The 22,574-nt window shown below is 38.8% G+C and overlaps 1 protein-coding gene across 6 annotated transcripts in view; it reads left to right on the top strand.

Annotated features, from left to right (window-relative positions):
* Nucleotides 1-22,574, top strand: part of ASXL3 (ASXL transcriptional regulator 3) — a 136,287-nt gene that overhangs the window by 88,143 nt on the left and 25,570 nt on the right. For 5 of the 6 annotated variants that reach the window (XM_030011819.2, XM_030011817.1, XM_030011818.1 and 2 more), the window contains one exon: nucleotides 2,420-2,583. The exons of the other annotated variant lie outside the window; for it this stretch is intronic. In XM_030011819.2, the coding sequence (XP_029867679.1) occupies nucleotides 2,420-2,583 (164 nt within the window). The remainder of the gene's footprint in view (nucleotides 1-2,419; nucleotides 2,584-22,574) is intronic. 6 annotated transcript variants of the gene reach the window in all.

Here is a 22,574-nt window from a genome sequence, read left to right as displayed (position 1 = left end):
AATTAGCCATAGGAAGGGTGCAGGAGAGAGAATTTATTGTTCTTCTGAGCAGATTTTGGTTTTTTAAAGTATGGCTATGCTGGGCATCCACAGTGAGCTACTGGCCTATCATCCTAGGAATAATATACATATTTCTTCCACAAGTTGATAAAACCTCTATGGTAGCCTGTAAGTGGTAGTAGGTCAGATAAGTCAGAAAATGTGTGACCCAGGCACACAGAATTAGGTTTGACTTTCTGATACTGTCTTGGGCTTTTCACCCTATTAAAATGTCTGCCACTGAAGGATGTTACTGACTTTGCAGTCATATATCTTGTTTTAGTTTGGATCATCTCTATGTGTATGTCTTTCCATAGGATATGAAGTGTTAGCTGGGAAAAATGTTATTCCAATTTGGAGTCACTTAGAAGATGGAGATGTGTATTCTGTATTGATTAAAGGAAAAGAGTATACATACAGGCATTAAAATAAGATACATCATACTACTTGTGTTATGCTTGGGGACTGTGTTCTTTTTGCATTTGTATTTAGTGGGTGGAACAGATGGTGAGGACAGTTTATTGTGATGCATTCATGAAAATGATCACTTCTTCCATACAATTGTCCTTTATAACAGGGCATTCATTTGTTTGTAATGGAGCCTTTGCTGTACTGAAATACAGTATGTTGGAAATATGTGTTGGAAAATGTTATCTTGTGCTAAGTGCAAATTAACCCTTGTCTCATTCAGTTAGTATCGTCTGCTGAAAAGTAAAAGGAAATTACAAGAATGTTTGTGGGAGGCTGTGGCTGAAGGGGAGCTTTTAGAATTTACAAATCTGCTGCATTTTCTTTCATTTGTACATTTTGTGGGTAATTTTATAGCCTTTCACAGGAGACCACTATAAGCCTTCCAAGAAATTTAAAACATGAATGCATTGTTTTTATTAATGTTACTGTTAAGTAGTTTGTAGTATTTGAGAAGTTCCTAATAATCAGTATGGCCCAAATTCCCTCATTTGTAAAATAGATGTATTCTTCTTAACATGTCAGTTGTAATCCTTGCTGAGAGGTCCTATGTGTATGCCAAATGCCATCACTGCTCATAGCAGTGGAATATTCTTTTCAATTGCTTTTTTAGAGGTTTTGCTGGAGTTTGTGTATGATTTAGTTAAGAGCCCTTTTGTAGCATCTTTGAAATATTTGAAAGTACAACAGAACAAAACCTGGAGGAGTTTCCTGGGAGGGGTTAGAAGCTTTTGAGTTTTGCCAGCCACTTAGACTCCCCACTTCTTCCATTTCCATATTGAGTATCATAATATGTTAAGACTGAGAGGAAAAAAGGGTTGTAGCAGTATGTATATATCCTGAAGGAGATAGCAGTAATTGCTCTTTAAGGACCTTTAAAAAGTATCTTTTAAATATTAACCTAGAAATAATAACAAAATGAGACCAGACGGGACCTCTAGTGGTCATCTAATTTGTTCGTCAGTCATAGGGCAAAATCAGTTACACACCTGTCATTCCTGACAGGTATTTGTCTAGTATTCTTAAAGATTTCCACTGATGGAGACTGTAATGCCTCCCTATGGATCTAATCCAGTGTCTCCTTGTCCTTGGTGGTTAAAAGCTCTCTTTTCCCAGTATCTTAACATAAATATTTCGTACTGTGCAAGAGTTTAAGCTCGTTACCTTTGCTACCCGTTGTGGACAGTAAGAAGACATTGTTCTTTACGCCTGTTCATCAGCCATTTATGTATTTCCCCTTCACTCTGCTGAGTCACTATCTTACTCATTCCTGGATTTGTATTTTATCTCACAGACCCTGTTTTCTAAACTTCTGATAATTCCTGCTGCTGCCTTCTGTGTGTTGATCATTTTAGATCATAGGTTCTTACGAAAATTCTGAAAAGTGCATGTTTTCAGACACTAATTTAACACATTAAGTATTCTTATCTCTATGATCACTGTCTACTCACACAGGTAGTTTTTAGCAGGTGCTATAGGACAAATTATGTAGGACATAGTGCCCTGCAGATGTGGAGCATGGTGAAAGAGAAGCTCTCTGTAATGATTGATTCACATCAGCCTCATCAAGCAGCCTTTTGCTTGGAAATAGATGCTTATAATTATGTTGATGACATGACAGGAAAATTTTTTGCTGCTGCTGAGCTGAGTTGCTCTCTTGAGCTGGGAGTAAGGATATGTCAACTGTAATGTTGACTGGAACACGGATACTGTAAGAGCTCGAGAGACCAATACAGGGAATATAAAAGAAGCTGTTAAGACACCTAGAAAAGGCTGTGTTACCCTTCTCAGAGTACCATTTCTCTGGAGCTTACTGTGTTATACAATAAAAGCTAAAAACTTAAAAGGAATAATTGTTCTTGCTCTCTTCTTTTTTTTTATGTTTAAAGTTATTTCTGTTTATTTACTCCAGGACATTTGAAATGGACCAAAGCTGAGGATATTGACATAGAAACACCAGGATCTATTCTAGTGAACACTAACCTGAGGGCTTTAATAAATAAACACACCTTTGCTTCTTTACCTCAGCATTTCCAACAATACCTCCTGCTTTTGCTTCCAGAAGTAGACAGGCAGGTAAGTAGCATCGTGCAATATTTCTTTCTTTAATGAGACTTTTTTACACTGTGTTTGCATAGGCTTATTTGATTGACTAGGAATTATTCCAGGAAAGAATAAGAAGGAAATTTCCATACTTTTCTTAGGTAAAACTGTTAGATGTAGAATGAGTGTAAAGTTTATCTAAGCGTCAACCAGCTCCTGCTTCCTTCCTTTCTGAAAACTGTGCAGCTGCCTGATTTGTCTAAAAGGAAATGGGCCAGCAGATCTTCTGAACTTGCCAAATCTCTTAATTAGGTTTTCTACCTATGATGTTGAAGATAAACTTCTCATCTTCAAGACTTTATTTACATTGAGTCTCTTTTCATCTGTGATCTTCCTAGGCACTCTGCCAGCAATGTCCAGGTCAATATTAATTCTGTTAGTTTCTTCTCCTCCTCACCTTTTAACACATGCCTACATATGCATCTGCTCAGCTGCAGTGCACTGAATCCATTCATTCACACCTTTTGTAAGGAAGTCCTTGTTCAGAGCTCATGGCTGTAGGCTCATATGTGTTGTTAATCTGTTCTGTTGAGGAAAATTATTTGGGAAGTAACAGGGTGGAAATAAAAGTTCAATTTCATGTTGCTTCCTACAATGTTTGGTCCTTCCTGCATTTGTTGGTCAGATTGCAGGCTTCTTAGAGCAAGGAAAAAATCTTTCCATCATGTCTAGCAGTTAAAATAGCAGAGAGAGCCCAAAACAATTTCATTTACACATTTGTCTCACTTCTGGATTTAAACAGTCTTACCAAATTCAATGGGGAATACTCATGTACTTAATTCAGACGCATTAACTTACCCAAAAAAGGGCATTATATTTTTTGCAGATGGTCAATATCCGTATTTTTATGTAATAACTAGAGAATGCAGGTCACTTAAATGACTGATTAAAACCTGCATCTTAAATCAGGATGTTAAATTCCATGGTTTCATTTCTTAAACTGTTAGTAGGTAGTGTCTACCACAGTAACACAGGGGAAAGCAGTGCAATATGAGACAAAAAGAGAAAGAAAAATTGTATTGATGTACATTTACTCAGCCTCTTATCAAATTAGATACTGTATGTTGTGGACTAAAAATATGCACTTTGATAATGGAATATTTGAAAAAGAACATTCAAACCAGAGCCACAGGAGAAACAATGTAAATGTATTTATTCTCAAACTCCAACAAGGCAGTTGAAGTCAGTATTGACAAATTTTAAGAGAACCGTTTTCCCTGCTGTAAAACAGATTTTAACTTAGTGCCCAGCAAGTATTTTCCTAATAGTTTTGATTTTTTTTTCTCTTTCTAGTTAATTTACCAGAAGAGATTAAAAAAAAAGTCTGCTAGGTAAAATCATGTTTTCTCTCCAACCATCAAAGATCTCAGTGTTCCTGAATGACATTTCAAATACAGGGGCCTTATTTAGAAGTTTCTTACTTTAGAATTTATTTTAAAAAATTGAGGCTTTAAAGCTAACAAGCCATTTACCTTCTTATCAGTGTTCTTACCGCAGTTTTTGGCAAGAAAATCAAGAGAATATTTGTTGAGTTTAATCATACCTCACTAGTTAAAAGCAATGAATTTCTTTTTAATTTTTATTTCAGAAAGCATTCACATAATGCATACATTGCAGGTGTTATTTCAAAGGCCTAGCACTACATAATTGGACACTATTACTTTGCAGGCAAGCTAGTCACAAAAAAAGCAGTTGCCATGAGACATTTACAGGTATCCTTCTGTCTGTCATCTTCTCATAGCATTCTGTGGGTTTGTGTAGCATACCATGTTTTAACATGCGTTTGGAAGGCAGGAGTCTCCATTCATCTCTGGAAGTTTAATGGAGATGTTTGGCCTCTAAGTGTGATAGTTTGAGGATTGTTTTCTGGTGGGGAGTGAAATAGCCCCAAATCCTCCTTTTGTGGAGGTCTTACTAGCGGAAGAATCACATCCGTTTTCTTGATATCCGAGAATATGTCCTTTGCTATACCTAAAGAGTAGCATCCCAGATAGGGACTGATGAAAGCAATTGAACTGGTACTCTTTTCCTTCCTGTGGCAAGTAGAAAACATTAGAGTAGTGCTTAAGGATCAAGTGAGAGGGAGAGAGAATTCCAGCCAGGGAGCTCTGGTGGGAGTCTCTGGTGTTGGTCACTCCAACTTGACAAGGCAAGAATATTCAGTCTTCCTCTTTTATTTCTACTGTCTAAATCAAATGGGGCATGAGGCAAGCAAAAATGGTGTAAAACTATTCTTTGAGTTAGCTGCCCATCTCTGAGGGTTCAGTTTTTTGTTTTATATTGTCCTTTTCTTGTTTTGCCTGAGAATTCCTACTCCTGCTCTTCTGGCTTTGAAGTGCTTCCTCCCTGTGCACTGCTCTGCAGTTGGCTGCTGCTGTCTTCCCCAGAGAAAGCTGCATTTCTATGTTGTCATGTGGATATAGTATGTGAAGTACTGTAATGAATGGCACTATAAAAATGTAATAGAGTTATGCTATTTGTGTATATATAGTGATCTGTGAAATAAATTACTAATGAAGTGCAGCCTCATTTAGGCTTTATTACTGCTCCACATAGAAAAACCCTATGATGAACGATCCTTTGTCATTTCTGTCATAAACACCATTTTTCTGGGCGGTATAACTCCTCCTCCTTAAATCGTACTGAGCTGAAACTTGTCATGCATATGTCAGTTTGAATAAGCATTTTTAGAAACCATTAGTTAAGGGAGTTGAGGTTTTCTTTTGTGTGTGTGCAAGTGTTTATTATTAATAAATGACTTATCTCTCAACCCTGGTTAGTCTAGTATGTTCAAAAAGTTCAGGGCCAAGTCAGGAGCTTCATGGGGTATGTTTTCTGGTTTTCCTTTTGTTTTCAAGTTTTGTGGTTGCTATCAGGTGCCATGGGAGCCCCTTAAGGAACAAGAGCCATGGGAGCCCGTGGAAAAAAGGGCCTTAGGAAAGATGTCCCGCAATGGAAGAAGTTGAGAACAAATCTGCTGATGTTGGTGCTGTCATTTTTCCTACTCCTGCTAGATTTTTGACGAAGTGGAAGTGTAGGATCATTGCTTTTTTTTTTTCCTTAGGAAAACATAAATTGTATCATCAGTTATTCACACTTGGAATTGATTTCAGGTTGTATATTATTTTAAATTTTATTTCAGTAGCAGTGAGGCCTGTGTGTAATTTTCTGTATTCAAAATACCTATAAAAGAAATTGGAGCAAGTTGGCAGTTATCATAGTTATGTTTTATCAAGGATTTTACTTGCTTTCATTTGGGTTCAGAGTGAAATAGTATGTAGACATTCAGAGAAGCAGCCATGACCCAGACTTGTCTATTTAGCAGACTGCTCCAAAATGTTGCATCACTGGATACTGGGAACTTCGTGTCTGAAATTTGAACATCCAGATTTTCAGCTCTTTCTTAATCTATGTCGACTCAAAGGCTCAAAAACCTTAAAGCTCAGCTGATACAGAAGCCTGTTGGGTGGTTCCCCCAGGAGACCTAGATGACTGAGCTGGCAATAAAGAAAACATGTAGGTATAGAAACTACATGGAAAGCAAAGTCTCTGCACAAAAGATTTCAGTTGTCACAAATACCAGCAAAGTATTTTTCTTTTCAGCTCTAATTAGAACATTCTACAGCTGAAGAACAATGGAATTTTCATCAAAGAAATACCTGCTTCTAATATTAATACATCAAGCTGATAATTACATGTAACAGAAGCCTTCCTGACCACCTCTCAGCAAATATTCATCTTCAAAGCATGAAGTTTCTCTCTCTCTATCTAGATTGCTATACTGCATCAGTGCCTCTTTTAAATATTAATTAACCAATGTATCTTGTGCAAGGATGAGTAACAGGTCTGTATGACAGGTTGCTGAAAAGGAACGGCAGCTGTCAGTATCTTGTCTACACCAGCTTTCCTTGTTGCTGCTACTGGGAAGTCAAATTGCTACTGTTAACACTGGGGTATGGGCAAAAGGAAGGGAAATACACCCATGTCATAAGCTTCCACAAAGAGGAGTGCTGCCTCATCTGCACAGTAGCAGAAAGCTTAAGTGATTTTACTCATCCATAGAGAGGTAAACAAAATGTTCTTTCCTGAATGCTCTGAAAGCACCCAGACTCTACAAATACTTAACAACTTTCTGATCTTTGAGAATTTAGCTCCCTGTCCTGTATTTTCTCTTCTGGTAATATTGGGTTCTTCTGAGCCTCTTGTGGTTTGCACCTGCCCTGCCCTTTCACATAGGATGGGAATTTCCTCCTGCAAAAACACCCACGAATGATCTCAAAGCCTCCTCAGACCTGTGTGTTAGGTTGCAGTACCATTTTATCTGACTAAACCTACTGATGAAGAGCATTTAAAACAGTAGCGGATTTCCTAGTAAAAATTACATCTTGTCTTAGCTTTACTTGTTTTATGAAAGAAATTTAAAAAACTTCTATTTTATTTTCTGAATCAATCTACAGTTTATAGATAGTCAAGGTAGTTACTTAAATTCAAAATTCTAAACTTAAATATTCTTAAGGAAATACTGAAGCCATGTAGTATTGCAGAAGTGCTTGTGAATATTTCAGGTTTATAGTAAGCCAATCTACTGAAAAGAAAAAAATGACATACAAATCAAAAGATTCTAAAATGGGTCAAACCCCACCTTAATCTTTTTCTTTTAATTTCTAAATCAGTAAATCCCAAAATAGTAACTGTCTCTTGGGTCAGTGCCAGTATTGTTGTTATGTAATAACATTACAGCATCCCTTAATTTTAAGGTCAGCGCAGGTTCTGTGTTTCTGTCTTGGCCTACTCAGTTTAGGTTGATATGGGCACTTCCAAGTTGATTATATCACTTTGCAAAGATTCCCTCTCACCTTGCATTGAAAAAAGACACAGGTTGATGTCAATTAGTGATTTTCTCTGTTCGGTTTAAAATAGTTAGAAGTAATTTGGGGGAGATTATCTACAGAATTCCATTTCAAAACCTCTTTGCTTTCATGTAGTATGAATCAGCTTAATATCTGTTCCTACCATTTGAGCAATGATAACAAAAGGTAACTGTTGTTTTTGATGTGCACAAATTACTTCTACTCCTAAGCACATCAGTTTGAGTTCTGCAGTGGAGAGCAGGTAATGAATAATACACAAAATTCTTACACTTGTAAAAGACAAGGAAGGAGGTCTGGTATCTGCCATTCTGACACTTAGTATTTATTTTATTCTTTGTAATCAAAAGAATAAAATAAATACTATATAGAATATATCTTACTCTATATTAGTTTTATATTAAAAGAGAGTAAGTGAAGCTTTGTTTTCACAGTTCCTTCCTTGTAGCAGTTTAACCATCTTCCTGTTTTCTTTCTTAACTTCATCAGTACTTGAGGATTATATTTGCCATGGGACGTTTCCAGCATTTTCTTTATAAGACATCAAACAGCAGAAATTAGTCCTGTGTGTATTATTTGCTCCCATATTTGTTTTACATTTCTGTCTATGGAATTACTGTGTAGTAGTAGCTAAATGGTTACTTTATCTTACTTAGCTGCCTTTTCTGCTAATACTGCAAGCTTTTAGCTGTCCTCTTCAATTCTCTATCATCGGTTGCTTTCAAAAATTTATTATTATGTTCCTGTAAATGTTTGAGTTTTACACTGAAACAGTTTTAGGGTTGTGACAAAAGCACTTAGTTCAGAGAACATTTGCAATAGAAGGTTAAATGTAACATATGTCTGCTGCACCTAAGCATATTTAAAAAGCTGTTAAATTGGCACCCCTGTGTGTGTAGTAATTGAAGGTCATTTTATGTCACATTTCTTCCTTTAACTGGCATTTTTTCTTTGGTTTTATTGGTTAATGTGGATAGCATGGTGTTGTTGTAATGTGCTTTATTTGTACAGCTTATATAGGGTAGTTTTAATATGGGTATTGTATAGACTAGATGCATGAAGAAATTCCAAAGCATTTAAGCTGCCTTTTCAGTAAGACTCTGGGGCTTTGATTCCTGAGCTCAGCTAGCCAGGGGTGTTCAAGAGAGGTTACTACCCCCGGCTGGCCCCTCTGTCCTTGTGCTGCAAGTTAATACCTTTTTTACGAAATGCAGCTGTATGGATGGTGTATCTGCACGTTTCACAGTCATGTATTAACAACAAACATCAGTTTCACTTTACATGAGTTGAAGGGTTAAGGATTTTACTTCAAAATCCCTGTTGGCTTTAGCTACAGGAATACTCTTTTAGCTTCCCTAGTGCAGTCCAGTAAGGCTCACTGCAATTGCATTGCAATCTGGCTGCTCTGATTGATGTGGTAATGGAATTCTTGTTTGCTTGTTTGCAATAATCCTTAGAGGTCCTCCTCAATATCAGTACTTCTACATATGTGAATAGGAAGCTTTACATTTTTGATTAAGTGTCATGCTTTTATATTTCTGCAGGCTTGGTCATTGTATTTCAGAAGTGTGAATCAGTGTTTTCCACCACGCCGCATCCATGTTGCGGAAGTTCTTGTTTCATTTCTAAAGCCCTAGCTACAAGCTCTCATCATGCTTAAAGCATGTCTCACCTTTACAAACAAGTTTTGCAGAGGTGTTAGCAGAACTATTGCAATTGCTTTTGTCTGTAGCAAGGCTCAACTCAGAACATCTAGTAGGACACAGCAATGGTGCTGTGCCCACTGAAAGCTGAAAGTACAAGAACCACAGCTGTCTCTGCAGCATCCTTTTCCGTAAGTCCTTCTGGTATGTGAGAGCCCCTGCACTCAACGTTGTTCTTCCGGTGCAAACTAGTGAAGCTTTTGTTCCCCTCTCCTTCTCTCCAAACAAAGTTTATAAAGTACAGTGCACAGCTGTTAGTGCTTAAAAAAAAGAGGACCTTGTATGTAGTACCAGTTCCATTTACATTTGACAGAATTACTAATACTTTAAAAAGGATTGATAAAACACCTTCCTTCCAGTGGGAAAGTACTTGCACAAGTGCCTTTTTTAAGACAGTGTGGTAGGAGCTGTGTTATGAGAATATAACTAATATGTGGACATAAATGGTAACATACATGGACACAAGCGACTGGCATGCTTCAAATTATGTGGCTATTAATGATGCATTGCACTACTGCAGTGTGTAGTGTTTCAACTGTTCCTTCCTTGCAGAGTGCTATTAATTAAGTGATATGAGTTGGTCTGCAGTGCCTCCAGTGTTGCCACTGTAGGGCTGCACTAGAATTAGATGGAGAACAGAATATTCCTTACAGTTCTGAATCTGAAGACAGCCAAGGACTTGAAATAGGATGTTGGATGAAGGTGCAGTGAAAAGAAGAGCAAGCAGAAGTGATCCATCCATGCTTCTCCTGCAATCTCTCTTCCTCTCTTCATCCTTTTTTTCTCTCTCCTCCTCTCCCCCTCTTTCCCTCTCCCCTTCACTCCCTTTTTCCCTCCCTCTCTCTCCCCTCCCTCCCCCCCATTTTCAGTATATTTGTTTGCTTAAATAAAAAAGGGAAAAAGAGGTCGAGGGTCTTTTTCCTAATTATTTCAGAATATTGCTATTCTTTGAATTATTTAAACTCAAATTTCCTTTAGCTTGTTCTCTCTTGTGTTAAGGACATACAGCCTTTTTTTTTTTTTTTTTTTTGCATAGGGGGGCAATGTTTTCTAATGCCTAGAGAAAAGGCATTGGATGCAGGGTTTTCATTTATGACACTCATAAAAAATGACTGACTAATTTTAGGTGTTTACGTGTAACATCCCCTCACCTGCTGCTTCCCGGGGTCAAAGGCATACGTCTCTTATTTTTATCAAAAGCTAGATGAGTGGACCCTGGCTGTTTACATGTCTTTTCCTGCACCTTCCCCAACATATGAGCGTTGTTGGATAATTTGATAATGTTTTACTTTCTCAAAGTCTCCAAGCATCTTTTTTTAAACAAGTTTCATACATGCTTGCCTTGATCACAATCTATGTTTTTCTATTTTACCTTTTTTTTACAGGCTTATGTGACCCTTCTAGTACCTTTATAAATACTTGCTGTTTGTTGCATATTCTGACATGCTTGGGATTGGTATTTGTATGATCTGTGTAATAGAAAAATAAATTTTAATTGTAATTTCTATAATTTGAATGCAGTTAGAAGGTACTGTTTGCTGGATATTCTGGTTTTCCTTATATTTTACTTGCGTTTTGCTTCATTTTAAAACATGCTTTATCTTTTCATTTTGCCAGATTTATTATTCTCCTTAAATTCTTCATTTAATTTCTTGCATCTGAGCTCAACCAGATTGGATTCTATTGTCTTTTTTTGACACTACAGTGTGTTGGAATGAATATAGCTATCCCACTTGTCTTCTTGATTTAGACAAGGTCTAAATTAACAAGTCACATTTCATTTTGAAAACATATGTTTGCAAGTCTTCAGTCTTACTCGGCATATTTCCCATTCTAGTGAAGATGGAAAAGGTCTTTGTTTCTTTCTTTAAAAGACTCTTCTTCCTTTTCTTCTCTTGTCTGAAGCAATTATTCCTATAGTAGTGGATATTTTCTTTTTCATCCTTTGATGTTTTACTTCTAAGTTTAGTCTGGATATTTTTCAAAGGGCTAAAGTAATATTCAGAATTACTTTCGCCATCTGTCTTCAGAATCTGTCTTTTCATTTTGTATTCAAGGACAAACTGTTTATGTTATGTCAATGATCAGTTGGGAATGACAAGTTTTTCTTACAAGGATTGATAACTTCATAATCAGGACTAAATAAAATTTAGCCATATTCTGGGTCAGGTTATGCTCTACTGCAAGAAGGTGAGACCCATAGAAGAGAGATTATACAGATTGAACATTAGCACTCAAGTTGTATTACATCAGAATTGCTGTGAGAGACATAGTGTAAGCTGGTATCTTTCCGTGTCACCTACCTAAAACATGAAGTTGGGGTGTCTGAGTTTGTTCTTCTGGGAGCAGCTCTTAAGTCAGATCTGTGTATTGCTGTCTAGTGTATTCCTTTGTGTTGGATGTATCTGTCTTATCATTCGTGTACTTCTCAGCTTTGCTGTAACTGTTCTGTAGTCACAACAGCAAAAAGGTCCTGATAGTTGCATCTTGTCAGAAGCAATTTTCTTATACTCCTGTTTACCTACTTTAAACTTAGAACCTCTTCCATTGTTGGCTTTAAATACATGGAAACTGTTTTAAGAAAGGATAGATTTTCCTTCAAAGTCATAGCACTGTGTGTAAATGTGTGCACGTATTTTTGTGTTTGAGATGAGCCTCTAAGTGTTCCTTATCTTCAGGCAAAGAAACGGTTGCTATCCTTTTGTCTCTGTGGTTTTTTGCAAGCCCTGTCTGTTTTTTTAAATGTTCTGTAGCTTCCAACTGCATTACGTCTTCCACATTCCTAACATCTGTGTCCTCAAGACCTGAAATCATCAATGTTTTGTATTAAACTTGGTAATTACCAACTCCTTTACTATTCATTTCCCTCCCTTTTTTTTGCTCCTCTCCAATATTATACTGTGCCTTTTTCTGCAGTTGTTTCCCTTTTTTTATGTATATCAAAACCATTGATGAAAATTTGCTTGAGAAAAGACAAGTAGAGAAGACAGGGGAAGTGGTTGCCCTCAAGGGGAGCAGTGTATGTGTGTGGAGCTCTTCTGTAGGTTGGATTGCAGTCTGGTTCAGATCTTAGGGGTCAGGGTCAGAGAAGAGGTGAGTGGCATGGACGTCATTGTGATGGGAGTTTGCTAGACCATCCGATCTAACTCAGCAGTGGTAAGGCCACACCTAGAGTACTTTGTCCAGTTCTGAGCTCCCCAGTAGAGATGGAGCTACTGGAGATTACAGTGAAGGGCCACTGAGAGGATTAAGGGACTGGAGCATCTCTCATATGAGGAAAGGCCTTTGAGAGCTGGGACTTAGCCTAGAGAAGAGAAGGATGAGAGGGAATCTTACCAATGTGTATAAATACCTGAAAGAAGGATGTGACAGGACCAGAGGCAATGGGCACAAACCAAAAGACAGGAGGTTCCATATGAACATAAGGTAAAACTTTTTTAGTGAGGGCACAGGTTGCTTAGAGAGGTTGTGGATTCTCCATCCTTGGAGATACTCAAAAGCCATCTGGGCATGGTCTTCAGCAACTGGCTCTAGGTGACACTGCTTACGCAGGGGGCTTGGATAAGATGACCACCTCCAGAGGTCCCTTCTAACCTCAACTTATTCTTCGATAGGGTGAGGAAGTGGGTAAACTCTTCTTTAAATAACTTGAGGAAGTCTGTATCACAGTCCATGTTCTTATGGAGACTTTAATCTCCCTGTTGCCGCTAGAAGGGCAACACAATGGAATACAAAGAGGAAGATTTCTGGAGAGTGTCAGGGTACTTCTTGACTCTGGTAATGGAGTCGGCAGCTGGGGGTGATGCACAGGTAGATCTGTTCAATAGCATAGAATAGCTGGTTGGGGGTATAATAATAAATGACCATGCTAGCCGTAGCTATAGTGACTGTGAAGTGGAGTTCGAGATCCTGAGGGGAGCAAAGAATAAGTAATAGTAGACAGAACAAAGAAAATTTGGGACCGTTGCTGAATGGGGTGTTTGATTTAATGACTATGAACACATACACAGCTGACATAATGCCTTCTTTGCCTCCATATTCACCAACAAGTTCTCCCACGCCTCTGAGCTTTGTAAAAGCATTCAAAGAAGATAACTGCCAGCAGTAGATAAGGACCAAGTCAAGATTACTTGCAAGAACTTGACTCATAGAAATCCATGGGACACAACGGACTGCATCCAAGGGTGCTGAGAGCTGGGTAATGTCTTTGCAAGGCCACAGTCTACCATCTTTGAAAGGTCCTGGAGGTCAGGAAAGGTGCCCGATGACTGGAGAAAGGAAATGTTGCACCCATCTTCAAAAAAGGACAAAAGAACCCTTGGGTCTTGGTAGGCAGCAATTTAAATAAGAGCCAGCATTGCACCCTGGCAGTAAAGAAGGCTGGCAGTGTCCTGGGCTGAATGAGCAGGACCATAGCCAGCAGGTCAGAAGTGATCGTTTTGATACCCTTTCTTTCAAGAAAGTCATTGACATATTGGAGCAAGTCCAGTGGAGGGCTACCTAGACAGTTAAGGGGCTGTGGCACAGGAGAGCTGGATTTGTTCAAACAGGAGAAGAGGAGACTGCAAGGGGATCTCATGTCAGTTCACAGCTAGCTAATGGGAGGTTGTAGAGAAGATGGAGCTCTTCTTGGAAGCACACAGTAATAGCATTAGAGGTGATGGAAACAAGCTGAAACATGGGAAATTCTGGTCTGATTATCAGGAAAAATATTTTTACAGCAAACTGGAAGAGGTTTTCAACAGAGGCTGTGGAAGCTCTCTTCTTGAAGATACTCTGAATTCAAGTGGGCAAGGCCCTAAACAAGCCGCTCTAAGTGGAATGGCTTTGAAAACTTCATGACCTCTGGAGGTCATGCCAAACCCCATGATTCTATGTGTGATTCTGTAGGTGATATTTACTGCTTTTTCCTCAGACCTATCAGAGAAAGCATTTAGACTGATGTCATGATTTCTTCTTGAAAGCTCCATCCTGGTTGATGCTCGTTTCTTTGTAATCTTCTGGGTTCTTTGTTGCATTATTTCCCCCTTTTTTTTTTCTCCAGGATTTGAAATCTACATTCTGTATGTGTGAAGACCTGGAGAAGTGCAAACATAGCATGTTAGCTGTTCAGTAACAGGCTAGCTCTTTAATGTGATTTAAGATGATTTGTTAGTGTTCTTGTTTTTCTTTGTTAGAATATCTCATTTTTTGCCTGGCCTCTGATTTTTATCCCCATCTGAAGTGTATTATTACAGTTTAATAACACAGCCAGGTTAGTACTTTCAATATGGTTCTTTCTGGTCTTGGAGATTAATGAAAAGCTTGTGCTTTAAGCTGATAGGTTCCTGTCCCTTTTTTTTTTTTTTTTTTTCCCTACACTACCATCATTTGCAAGGGTGTATTTTGCCCTAGCATCATTTCTGTAAAGAATTTACAGAATTCTTAATCTCTTGAATCAAGCTTGTGCAGCTACTAATCCAATAATTTACTGAAGTACAGTGGCTTTAGTTTGCTTTTCACTGTGTGGCAACTTGCATTCAAGATGTTTTTGTTTTGCTGTTCTCAACTTTGCTATTGGGGCCCCTCACACAGTTTTGTTCTTCCAGGCCCTGATAGTCCCACTGGTTTATCCCCATATAGTTCCTTCTTCTGGATCCCCAAACTCTGCTTCCCTGCCAGTTCTGAGGGAAATAAAAATTATCTATCACACCTACAGGTACTTCCTGTGGACTCTTGAGCTCTGTCTTTTTGTGGCCGTTTCCCTTAGCATGTGAGGTTTGCCCAAAAGTTCAGAGGTAATCCAATACTGAAGAGTTCTATAGTAAGGAAGTCTAAGCTAGACATTGACGTTTAATGATGGCAGTGGGGCCGCTCTCATGAGACCCCACCTGGAGTACTGTGTTCAGCTCAGGGCCCCCAACATAAGAAGGACATGGACCTGCTGGAGCAGGTCCAGAGGAGGGCCACAAAGATAATCAGAGGGCTGGAGCACCTCTCCTATGAAGACAGGCTGAGAGAGTTGGGGTTGTTCAGCCTGGAGAAGAGAGGGCTCCAGGGAGACCTTATAGCAGCCTTCCAGTACCTAAAGGGGGCCTACAAGAAAGCTGGAGAGGGACTTTTTACAATGGCAGGTAGTGATACGACAAGCAGTAATGGCTTTAAACTGAAAGAGGGTAGATTTAGATTAGATGTAAGGTAGAAGTTCTTTACTGTGAGGGTGGTGAGGCACTGGAACAGGTTGCCCAGAGAAGTTGTGGATGCCCCATCCCTGGAAGTGTTCAAGGCCAGGTTGGATGGGGCTTTGAGCAACCTGATCTAGTGAAAGATGTCCCTGCCTATGGCTGGGGAGTTGGAACTAGATGACCTTTGAAGGTCCCTTCCAACCCAAACCATTCTATGATTCTATGATTTAGTGTAGGAGAGCATACACTATTCTGCACTAGAAGTAATGATGTGGATTATTCCATTGCTAGTTTCTAAATCAGATTTGAAAAGAAGATGTGGTCATGATTATGGACAGCTCAGCAGAAACATCTGTTCAGTCAACCTTAAAGCAACAACAGCAGGGAGGCTGCACTAAAGAAAATACCCTTTCATTAAATAAATAGTATTAGGTCATCATCTTGAATATTAAGCACGGCCAGTTCACTTCAGAAGCTGTGGAAAGAATCCGGAGAAGGGCACCAAAATTTACATGAGCCATAAAAAAAATTCTGAAGAAAAATTACTGGATTTGGGCTTTTTAATCTACCAGAACCAAATGAAATATGAAGAGTGGCAACTTTAATAACAATCAAGTGCTGTATTTCATACAATAGGCAAGTAACCCATGGAAGTCTTTTGCATACTAAAAGTTAGCATTGATTGCTGGCAGAGTTTAACTGATATAAATAGAGGATGGTGGATGCATATATATGCGTAGTAGCCACAGTTACATCAAATGGACTGAACTATTTATGGAAAATAAAAATCCCCTTTTTCAGTCTTATGCCAACTAAGCTAAATAGAAATAGAAATCTTCTATTTCACAGCTTTCTTAGTAATTGGCTATTATGTGATCTTTCACAAGCTTTATCTACATGATCTGTTCCTTGCAGTTATCAAGGGTTAGTTCAACCTCTGATTTTATCTGATATTGCTACCATATGGTACCACTCACATATTACTGACTGCTGAAAAATATAGTATCTTTGCTTAACATTGAGTTGTGTAGCAGAAACCCTATAATCAGAAATGCAGCTATTGTTTAACAGAACTTACAGATTTTTTTGTGACAACTACAGCTGCTTTTCCTTTTCTTACCCAAGCGCGTTCACACTCCTTCTCTATTATAGACTTGCCAACTGTTAGAACATCCTTTCAGTTTGGTCCCATTTATCACAATCTCTTTGAATGGTAGTTGTAGAAGTGGAAAAATGACTTTTAGATAAGTAATACTTGAACAGTCAGCGGTATTCTGTAGGAAATGGAGAAACTTCCTCAATGATTTTCATACTAGAAATACATGCAAGTTCACTTAAAAGTTTTTTTCAGATGGGTAAAAGTTAAGTTTTGTAATTGCCAACTATTACTTGACAGGGAGAGCTCTAGCTGTGGAGAACTCCATGCCATAATTGGTTCCCAGATCATTAGCCAAAGTAATGAACAGGAGAATCATTGTTTAGCATTATGATATAGAATTTAGGCTTATATAAGTGCAAGCAGATGTTAAGAGTTTCTGAAGAATGTGTCAGTCAGAAATTAAACAGTCCAGAGATTGACAAGAGCACATATAGTAATAAGTTCTGTTCCCCTTTTTAATGCCTTGTCCATTTTGCAATGGTAACAATTTTTTCTAGAAAACATTGGTATGGACAAAGCATATGGCCTTATAATACTACCCTCTGCAGCCATTCTGTATTTCCCAGTGATAATTTCTGGCTCTTGGGCTTAATGAGAAGTCTGTTCTACAGGGATGCCACACACAGCCTCAAGAACAGAGAGTATCTACCTTGGCTTTTAGTATGACTCAAGCTATCAATTGCTAGCAGGAGTTGTTGATGAGTGAGTAAGGCTCCTTCCAGCCATCATGAAGCATAATTGTGGTGGCTGATACGACAGGTTTGTGTTTGAGAAAGATGATTCCAGAAACTGAGAGTGTGTCCACAATACAAGCAGAGCCAGAAAACAGTGCAATGCTCTATGCCATGACATCCATTTAAGATACTTTGGAACTAATTGCAATCTATGGTTTAAATTGCATGCAGGCAAAGCTAAGCCATTATCTTATAAAATTGCAGTGGTTTTGAAGGTCATTCTGTCTAAATGAGTGGGTTTTTCAGATTGAATCATGAGCTGTGGTCAGTTACGCTACCTTGCATAGAGTCACTCCATTGGAAGCGCATTAAGAGGCTAGAGGCCTTGAAGACAGAATGCAAGGACTGACTTAAGCACCTTTCTTTCAGAAAAGGAGGTTGGCAGTTGGTCAGAAGAGAAATGCATGCAAGAGCACTTTTAGTTTTCTTTTTAATGATGATGTAATAATGGCAATTTGATATACCATCCTTTAGCTTTGTAAACTGTGAAACACTCTGTTACTAATTTATTTTTAAACTTCTTTAGCATCTTTTATATCTTGACATAGAAAATATGCAAAGAAAGGACAATTTATCTAGTCTTCTCTATACTAAGGCAGAATCAACAATGTCTGTTTTTCTTAATAGATATTGTCTGAAAGGTTTTTTGGCTGTTCAGTGATGGAGAATTCACAGCCTCTCCAAGTAAGTCTAGTGCTTCGTTGTTTTCACTGTTAGAAAGTTTTCTCCTCAGTGTCTAATCTGAATCTCTTTTGCTGCAATTCTGACTGTTATTCTTTGTTCAGTTCAGCATCTATGTGGAAAGCATGGAGATTACTGTGTTCATTTTGAAATAGCCTTCAGACATGAAGGCGGTAACCCATTCCCCCTCTCTGTTTCTTTTTCCTGAGAAGCAGCCCTTATTAATGCAGTCTTTGTAGATCTAGGACCTTAAATCTGTGCTCAGCCTCATTTCTCTCCTTTGGACTTTGTACCAGTTTTGAGTTGCAACAATGAAAATTGAACGTACTACTCCAGCTCAAGTGATAAGTAACACCAAGAAGAGCAGAACTGATTGCTGTGTTTTTACACAGTAGTCCCATTTATAACTTCCAGTGTTGTGCTCATCTGCTTTGCAATTTTATAGCAAGGTTGGCTTATATTCAGTTTGTGATCAGCCCATGTGCTCATAAGCCACAAATACTTTTCTACAGAAGCATTGCATAGCCACTTAGTTTCTTCATTTTGTATTTCTCTAGTTATGTATTACTACATCAGTCTGCAACTTTGCATTTGCCACTATTGCAATGCCCTGCTTATCTCTATTGTTTCCTAAGTAATTCTCAAATGCATCAACAGAATTCTGAATTTCAGTTGTAGATTTCAGTATACTCAGTCCCTCTCTGACTGATGTTATTTGCAAATTCCTTCCATTTTTTTTATCATGCCCCTGAAATACAGCCTCCCAGTTGGTAATAAATAAACAATAGTTCCCTAAGTAAAGAGTTCTGAGTAGTTCTGTAGCCACCTAATTACAATTTATATATCCTAGCTTTGCTTAAGAAAATGTCATGTGACACAGCATTGTTAAGCTATAAAACTTGTGCTGTTTTTCTTTTATGACAAGGCCTTTTATGCTGTCAGAAAGAAAACAGACTGACTTGACGTGACCTATTCTTGACAAACCCGTGTTGGCTGTTGCTCAACTCCTTGTTAACTTCCAGGCAGTTGTGTATAGTGTGATATCTTGTGCTTTAATCATTGCACATATTCTCCAGAGCTTGAAGACAGGGGGAGCAAGCAAGATATTTAAACATAGACTTCTTGTGTCAATTGAGATGCGCTGCGGTATGTAGTCTAGTATCCAACTTCTTCTTTGAAAGGTTATAGGTCCCCTGTAGGTTCTGGGTTGTGTCTGCCCAGAATGTGTCCATATGAATATCTTAGGACACCCTAGGGCATCTCAAAAAAGAATCGGTTATCTGTGTGGGGGCCATAGAGTTCTTCTGAAGCTGGCTTAGTCTGTAAGTCCTTAGCTGTGCTTATCCCCTTCTTTAGACACAGGTGATACATATGTGCTGTATACATACAGCTAGCACGTATAATTTTGCAGTTATCCTTTTCACTGCTCTGAAATCCATCTTTTAACAATTCTAAAATAGAGTCATATCTCGGCATTTAACAGGCTAGTCTATCAAGCCCAAATGATTTGAATGCATTTAAGTAATATTTATTCAGCTCCTTGCTTGTTCAAGGGTGAGATCTTACCCTTTTGCCTTTTGATGCTGGTATTAATTGTATCAAGCACCTCAATGCAGCAGATTTGTGGTGAAGATGGATGCAAAAAAGGCAGTATGAACATTAGCTTTGTCTCCATATCCCTCTAGTTTTTCCCCTGTGTTGCACAGTGGACTAACTTTTTCTTTCATCATCTTCTTGCTCCTAATGTACTTACATAATTATTTCTTCCAGAGTTTGACATGTCCCTTGCCAGCTGTGTCTAATTTTGGCCCATTATACCATGTTCTGCTGTGGTATTCTTGCTTAGTAAGTTGACCTCATTTCCATTCCCTGCATGCTGTGAGATCAACAGTGAGGTCCTAAATAAGACAATGCGGTCTCATGGTACAGTCCCCATTATTCCTTTGCAGGAGGCTTTGCACTCCGTGTGGTCAGTATTGTTTATTTAAAGAACTGTGAGGTTTCTTTAACTCCTTTTTCACTAGCACCATGTTCTTGGGGATTCTCCCAACTAATTCTGCATTTATGAAAGTATGCCTACTTGAAACACATTTTTTTTTATTCTGTTGTCATTTCTTATTTCTTTTTTCCCCAACAAATTTTAGTCTTTTATATTACTATCAGTCATATGAATTATCAGATCTCCATTTTGCCAATTAAGTCAAAATGTTGATTGTCAACTAAATCTTCCAAGTCCTCCTACGTACCATTTGTAGTTCTTGCATTAGTGTTCAACCATCAAAGACTGAGATAAATGTACCACTGTCATCACATTGGCCCCTTCTTTAACCTTCTTTTATAAATAAACTTGTTTTGGCAGTGGTACACAGAACAGTATTTTATTTTATTTTATTTTATTTGCCCATACTATTGGGCCACATATATAAATACAGCATTCAAATTTTGGACAAATTAGCAAGTCTGTCTTTACAGCATGTTCCTTTCCTCTGTGAGAGCTGTTTTCTGTCTTTGCTTACCTATTTCCATATCTCTAAACCTTCTTGGGGCATCACCCCATGGGTGACAGATGCCAAAGGCATTCTGCCTACAGCACATATTAAACCACGACTTCATTACCAGTATATGTCTGTCACTGCTGATTAAAAAACATCATCAGATCCCTGGGTTGCATGATGAGTCCTACAGCCTCCTTGTCACTTCTGATCCACTCAATCTCATTTCTGGCTCTATTCTTAGAATGAAGGTAGATGGATATCAAAGTTTAATAACCAGTGAAATGGGTAGATTTTGCAGGCTTCATACCTACAAAGACCTTAATGAGGTTCATCAGATGGTCTCTGCTGTCCTCATTCCCCTTCATTCCCCCCTTGGAATCCCCTTTGGAGGTGGTGAATCTCTTGGACACTGGGAGCACTGGGTTTTCTTAATCTGTTCTTGGGAATGGTTCCTCCCTTTTACCAGAACAGGTTCTGATTTTGGGATTACCTTTCTTTGTATATAAAGATCATATGAAGATCTGGAGGGTTTAGCAAGGAGAGAGCTTTTTATTCTCTGATGGTGTGCAAGGGTGCATCATGCTGTTATATTTGAATTTCTTGCCAAACAGTCACCCATGTAAACTAGTTACTGGTGCCTGAGACTGCCCATTTAAAATTTACATGTGCCCATTTTAAACATGCTGTTTCAAAAGGAACAGGAATTTAGTCTTTGGTGTCCAGTGCAGCAGATGTGAATTTATAGTCTGTTGTGAGTCATGTTTGTGACTGCTCATACCTGGAACATTTTGTCCAAATATATCCACAGAGCTTGTATCTAGTTCTGCTCTGTGTGAAAAAGGGTGTCTTTTTTAAATTTTCAGTAGTTAATGACAAGGTAGATAGCCTTTAGAAATGCATTGCCTCATCTTTTTTGTTGTGCTTTATAAGCATTAACAGGAATTAATTTGGGCAGTGCTTTTCTTGTCACGCTTTCCTGTTATTGCAATGTGTTACCTCTTTGTAGCTTTCCTGTGTCCAGTTTCTGAGCTGTTTGACACAGAGGAGGATAGGATTCACCTCCAAATGAAGACATCTAAATTCGTATGTCTGCAAGTGTGCTAAGTGTCTAACTCCCACTACAGACAACGCAGATAGAGTCAATACGTGAACAAAGTGCCTGAAGACCTATTTGTCTCACTGTAAAGTAGATGCCGACTTGCTGGTCAGCTGAATAGTCCTCTAGGCTCCATTGACTGCATCAGCTAGACCTCCGTTGACTGTAATAGGAGATTGGAAATGTAGGCCATGCCTAGACATTTACGTTAGTTGTTTTAATCTTAAGCTGAATTCCAGACAGTAATGCCACCACCCTGTATTACTTTTTGAGTTACATTTGTATGGAGATGTAGGGTCTAGGCTTGTATGCCTTTGGCACTAACACTATAGAAATCATTAATAGCAAATATTAATCTTTGTCATCAAATGATAGTTTGTAAAGTATGAGTTTGGATATTATTTTCGCTATGATTGCTAGCAGTCACCCCTTCTATTCATCCCCTCAAAGAATCACAAGAACAGTGTAAGTAGTGGCCTGAAGCCAATGATCACAGGTGGCAAGCATCCAGTTTTGGTGGTGTACACAGATATTTGATAGTATCACCTGGAGACTTGCTTGTGAACTGGTGTCGTGGTTTAACCCCAGCCAGCAATTAAGCCCCACACAGCCGCTCGCTCACTCCTCCCTGGTGGGATGGGGGAGAGAATTGGAAGGGTAAAAGTAAGAAAACTCCTGGGCTGATATAAGGACAGTTTAATAGGTAAAGTAAAAGCCGCGCACGCAAGCAAAGCAAAGCAAAGCAAAGCAAGGAATTCGTTCACCACTTCCCATCAGGAGGCAGGTGTTCAGCCATCTCCAGGAAAGCATTCCTGTTAGGGAATGCCTAACAGTTACTTGGGAAGACAAATGCCATCACTTTGAACGTCCCCCCTTTCTCCTTCTTCCCCCAGCTTTACATGCTGAGCATGATGTCATATGGTCTGGAATACCCTTTTGGCCAGTTGGGGTCAGCTGTCCCAGCTGCGTCCCCTCCCAACCCCTTGTGCCCCCCCAGCCTCCTCGCTGGTGGGGTGGGGTGAGAAGCAGAAAAGGCCTTGACGCTGTGTCAGCACTGCTCAGCA

The sequence above is a fragment of the Aquila chrysaetos genome, chromosome 4 (assembly GCF_900496995.4).
Source record: "Aquila chrysaetos chrysaetos chromosome 4, bAquChr1.4, whole genome shotgun sequence".
NCBI classification, from domain to species: Eukaryota; Metazoa; Chordata; class Aves; order Accipitriformes; family Accipitridae; genus Aquila; species Aquila chrysaetos.
The sequence above is the reverse complement of the archived record's forward strand: the minus strand, read 5'-3'. Positions and strand labels throughout refer to the sequence as shown.